General features: G+C 33.4%; 1 protein-coding gene across 1 annotated transcript; it reads right to left on the reverse strand.

The window, feature by feature from the left end:
• Positions 1-372: 372 nt before the first annotated feature.
• On the reverse strand, positions 373-5,218 carry LOC119076391 (sodium channel protein Nach-like). The gene is made up of 14 exons (XM_037183115.1): positions 5,044-5,218; positions 4,935-4,981; positions 4,452-4,538; positions 4,340-4,370; positions 4,202-4,290; positions 3,975-4,144; positions 3,771-3,906; positions 3,661-3,697; positions 3,502-3,597; positions 3,165-3,441; positions 2,894-3,107; positions 2,747-2,823; positions 2,660-2,689; positions 373-841 (listed from the first exon to the last, which is right to left on the reverse strand). The coding sequence occupies exons 1-14, from the start codon at positions 5,182-5,184 to the stop codon at positions 723-725; spliced, it is 1,551 nt and encodes a 516-aa protein (XP_037039010.1). The 5' UTR covers positions 5,185-5,218; the 3' UTR covers positions 373-722.
• Positions 5,219-5,604: the final 386 nt, after the last annotated feature.

Below are 5,604 nucleotides of genomic sequence, written 5' to 3' on the forward strand. Positions count from 1 at the left end.
AATGATTAAAAACGTAAACAAAAATGCAAACACAAAAATTTTGTCCATCAATCTCACAAACATTTTTTTTTGTTATTCATTTTTCATGCATATCTTAACTTTGTTAACGTATTAGGCTAAGGTAAAAATTTATCCTAAAAACAAAAATTGAACGGTGTGTTGTAGGTAAATAACTCTGCAATAAATTGTTAGTTTGTATCTAGTAATTGAAGTTCTTTAATTATTTTATTTAGCCGAATGGTTTTTTTTAATGATCTGAAATTACATTCATTACCACTTTACCGATTTGAAAATTTCATTATTTAGTTTTGACGATATGTACTTACTGAACTATAACAAAATCTTAAAAATATTCAGAGCAATATTGATAGAAAATATGAAGAAGAAAAGAAAACTTCAAGCAACTGAGATATGAATAGACATACATTATTTTAAATTATAAATATCAATAAATCAAAAGGAAATCTAGAGAGAAAAACAAAATATTTGAATTTATTTATGCAAAACTTATCATATTATCATATAGAACAAAAAAATATCTTAAAAATTAGTCTAATTTATAAATTAAATTTTTATTTTATAAGTGAAATAAGAAAACAAAAATGAAGGAAAAAAAACTATAAAAAAGCACATAAACGTTATTTGTATAATTAAATTGCCTTAACGATTAAAACAAACAAACAAAAATTAAATACAAATATTTAATTAAAAATATTAATTTTTTATTGTTTTCGTTTACCGAACCGATCAAACAGTGGACGTATCGTAAAGAAATAAATCAATTCGAATCCTGTGACGAAACTAAAGCCCAACAGTAATCCCAGCAAACCGCCGAAGGAAGCTTAAAATAAATATGAAACCAATAAAAATTCTGATCTCATAACAGGCCTGGTAAGAATTTTTAAGCATTTTGTTATCGTATTTTTGTGAATAGAGGTGAAAGTTCGAGGAGGAAAGCACATATCATAGTAGAGAATATTGCTTATGTCAAATGAAGAATTTAACACAACAGTATACCGTTAATCTTCTCTTTTAACACGGTTCGAAGGTCATGCTGTTAGCGTAAATAATACTCTGTATGACAATGACTACTTGGGTCCCTTACTTCATTAGTCTACATATTGTTACAAAAAAGGTGGCATTATCTAGAGCACATAGTAGTGTACATAAATTTCTTTGAATTGGCCTTATAGGTGTACTCCGGTTTCAAAAAAAAGACAAGTGTTGAGCGATCCTCGATAGTGCGACTAGCAAAAATAGGCTGACACAGTGGCTAATCTAATAATTTTGGATTAGCCACTTGAAAGACGATGTTTTCGCCGATCGAAGCTTTAATTTCTCCTTCATCTTTATATTAATTCAATGAAAAACGATCTCATGAACATGTTGTTTTCTTTAGAGATGATATATCACTACGATAGGTGAAGAAATCAGTTCACAATAATTCATTCAAGCTGCCTCTACTCTGAAAACTTTGAATATAGGTGGAGGGGTTAAGGGTGGGTTTTTTAAGGGCTAGTAATCGTTTTTAAAATCTACATATCTATATTAATCACTGGTCCGAAGCACACCATTCTACTATAGTTTGCACTATTTTTATGCTATGGACCTACACTACATGAATTTCTTGCTATCTATTCTGCGATGACTGTACTTTTTGTGTTCTCAATTTTCTTGAAATAAATAAATCATAAATTAAATACAAGGATTGTGAATTACAGCCCTCGCTCCGCTCTGACCGCAAACTTCCCACTCTAATAAGTTGTATATTATTCTGTCTCATATTGTTATTGTTAACGCTAATCAGAAGTGATGCGAATGTAGAGAGATTTTAGATTTCACTTTGGTACAATATAAAAAAAAGTACAATAGATGTTCTTCTCTTAATTTTATGTACAAGAAGGAAGTCCCCGGTACTTACTACATTCACAAAACCTTTAATCTTGAAAAAAATACAACGATTCGTGCGAATTACGGCCCTCGCTTCGCGGCCGCAAAATTCACACTCGTGGGAGTTTTAAAGTTTTCAGTTTGATTGTTTTTTAATGTCATTCCATACATTTGAATAACGATTCAGAAAATGGTTTTTCATAAAATTTTATACATTTTTATGCAATGACGTGAAATCTACCACTTTTGCCCGTGATAGATGACTATCACCGTGAGAGCCAACTATCACCGTAATAGCCGACTAACATGCGTGATAGCTGGATATAACTAAACGACAAAATCAAATTTCATCAAAGTAATCTTTTTCGATTGATTGATTTTCTAACAGTGTAAAATACTGTTCCAGATCCTTAATCCCACATAGCCCATCTTCGAACTTAACCTCAGGACTTGAAATCTGCGTCGATTAAAAAATAAAATTGGTAATTGGTTGATAATTACTCAAGTTATCGTGTTTACAAGCAAAATATTGGGACAAACAATTCTGTTTTTCATAACATTTCATACAACCTATGGGACAAACAATTCAGGATATTTTCTGGTATGACTCTGACTTACAGTCAAGGAAATTAGGTGGAATGTCTTAATATATGGCACCCAAAACTCCCCTAACATTTCTTATAGGAAGTGCTCGTCATTTCTGCGTTTAATTCAGATCTCTTATAACTTAACTACTAACTAAAAATGAAACACACTAATCATACCATACCTAAAACACCTAACCAATTCTGGTAAACATCTGCGAAAATAAAAATTGATTGTAATTCGAACTGAAGATGATACAATACAACTGTACCTTTTCGATACCGAGTGGACACCAGATCAATGAAATAAACATGAATCAAACTCTGATCTTCCAAATTAATATCTTTGCTGAAAATTATGAGAAAAAGACGAAATTGGATCGTTCACCTCTAACATATGTATGAACTCATTCTCTCACAAAAAATTCATTGAATTGTAGGAAAATGTACGATTCAGTCGGCCAGAACTGATTTCAGACGGATATTGGTAGAGTTCACAATCTGGCAAACATTTGCATGGCGAATCCTCTCGTGACGCTGAAGTCGAATTCACACCAGGTAATGCACCACTATAAAATTGCTTATGCTCTGTGACGCACTCCACTTTATCCATTGCACATGTAGGAAGCGTACCTTTTGATAAACAATGTAATGTATAAAAAATACTTGTGTAGAAGTTTATTTGCCAACCATTGTTCGGAAATTCGAATGGAACGCATCCACATAATTCATAAATTAGATTACTTCGACATTCAGCCATGCAGTTGACATAACTGTAACGACTCATGGTATTCATTTTCCCTTCTTTCGGAAAATAGCAATCTCGGTCCTTCAATGGTAAATTGTAAACTGATGGGGTACTATAAGTTGACTCTGGACTCAGGCTTATAAACGCTTCCAGCTTTGCGCCAACAGTTTTCGTCTCTGCATTGTCATCCGGGTAATCGTACGAGTTGTGAATATAAACCTTTAAGGTTTTAAGTATTTCTGCAACATTTCGTTAAACTAAATGAATAAAACGTCTTACCCGAAAGCCCATACTACTTAAGTAAGAGCTGTGGTAATCTTGAACAAACGGTTTTGCAAGAAACGTTAAACCAGTTAAGTACCCACAAGCGGTGACCTGCATCGGCACAGATAATAGTTTAGGTTTTCTTACGAATATGATATTTCATAACACACTCACACGTCTTGGATATTTTGGATTACTGGACTCCAGTTTCCTGAATACAGAAATCACAAAAAAGACAATTTCAGAGAAGATGATTAACAGAAACTTTCTGGTCTCGATCTTACGACGGAAAGTTTGACTTAGGCAACCCGAGATAATTAAACGAGCAACATATTCCTTCTGAAGTGTAAATTGTTTGAAATAAGGAGTCACATCTTGTTTGCGTACCTTTCCATTTACATCGTTCCAACATATTCGTACCTAAAGTTTAGTCAATTAGTAATGACTTAGCATATCAACGACATTATTAACTTCAGAAATCGTCATACAGTTTGGTGAAATTTCCTTAAAAACCGACGCAACCGTCATGTTGTTGCTGATGAGAATTTCATTCAACAGTGCATAGCCATTGGGGTCCGGTTTTGAAATGCCTTCAAAATGAAGTAAAAGACGAAACATTTTGGATAGTTCAGTCGCTGTCACATTATCTGGCAATTTCCTTTTGTTAAAAAGTCCTCATCACTTACTGTCAATCACATTAAACTAAAATATTTACATTCTCTCAGCTAGTCGATTGGCCCCTTCCAGAGAGATCCTGTTCATTCCGCATATTGAAACGGCGGGAAACGGTACATTGGAGACAGCCTATGTTAGTCATTGAATGTTTGAACCGACAAACAAATATCATACTTACATAATGGGTACTTTCAATAACCGTAGTTGTTCTGATAAATGTAAAAGAATCTTTTGAATGAAGTATTGAAGTACACAATTCGATTTATTCCCTTTAGTCTTATTTTACTTACTTCGTTTCAGCATTCCATTCCCAAGAAACCCACAACAAAATAATTGACGTTATTAGAGCTGCAACAACAATCACGGCCCAGCCAATTCTGTGAAATTAAAATTTAAGGGAGTCACGATAAATAACTTCGAAACTTTGCCTCTACTTTCCCAGGACTAGACAAAATCTTCTTAAACGAGAGTAGACAGGAATCCTGTCACAGGATAAGGATTAGATTAGACAAAAATAGAAGCCTTGACTCAGTGGAATAAAAACTGAATATAAACTAAATGACGCGACGGGGTTAAGCTTTTTCAGACGAATATACAAGTCACAAGTATGACGTTAAATTGTTTTTATATATCAAATCCTTTACTTCTTTAGATTAACTACAATTTTTTGCTAAAACAGAACTCTCGTCCCAGTTAAACGAGTGTTTTTGCCATTATTGTCGGTAGAAGATGACTAGTTCTGAAAGGTAGATTTTGCATTTATGTGAAATTACCTTTCCCATCTGCTAATGTCTTTTCGAACTATATAACTATACCCATGCTGAAATCCAGAGTAGAAGTTAATAAAAATCAAACTAATCGAAAATCCCAAAAACTATATACCAATGCTGTAGCTGAACAAAATTCCCGAAAGCTCTGACTGAACCAGCTTTCTTTTTCTTCGGTGTCTTTCCTTTTCGTCACTTCATTGAATCGATTCTCATTGAGAACTTTCTCCGATACTGTTATTATTCGCTTGTGCATTTTTTTCCGGTTTGAAAGGTAGGGCAATATTTCATTGACTGAAAATGCCAGGAAACAAAGGTGGATAACTTGAGCAGTCAACATGGAAAGGGTTTAGCTCTTCAGCATAATTATGATAATCGAATGTTTTCTTGTTGTGTTCGACTATTAACGAATGAATTATTCAAAATCATTTATCACGTATACAGCCCGACTTCTACATCATTTACAGACACATTTAATCACGCAGCACTTCCATTCGCTGAGCGTGAGTTATTTATAGTGGTAAATATATCCATGCGATGATGCATGGAACCTAAGCGATTTATTATAATACAAACTAAATTGTCAGACATTATAATATTGTGAAAGCTAAACGTTTCACCCTAAACATTTTTATTTTGTTGCAATTGATATGTCGTGGAAATGTAGGAAATCCCG

This window comes from Bradysia coprophila, unplaced genomic scaffold (assembly GCF_014529535.1).
Source record: "Bradysia coprophila strain Holo2 unplaced genomic scaffold, BU_Bcop_v1 contig_232, whole genome shotgun sequence".
Classification (NCBI taxonomy): Eukaryota; Metazoa; Arthropoda; class Insecta; order Diptera; family Sciaridae; genus Bradysia; species Bradysia coprophila.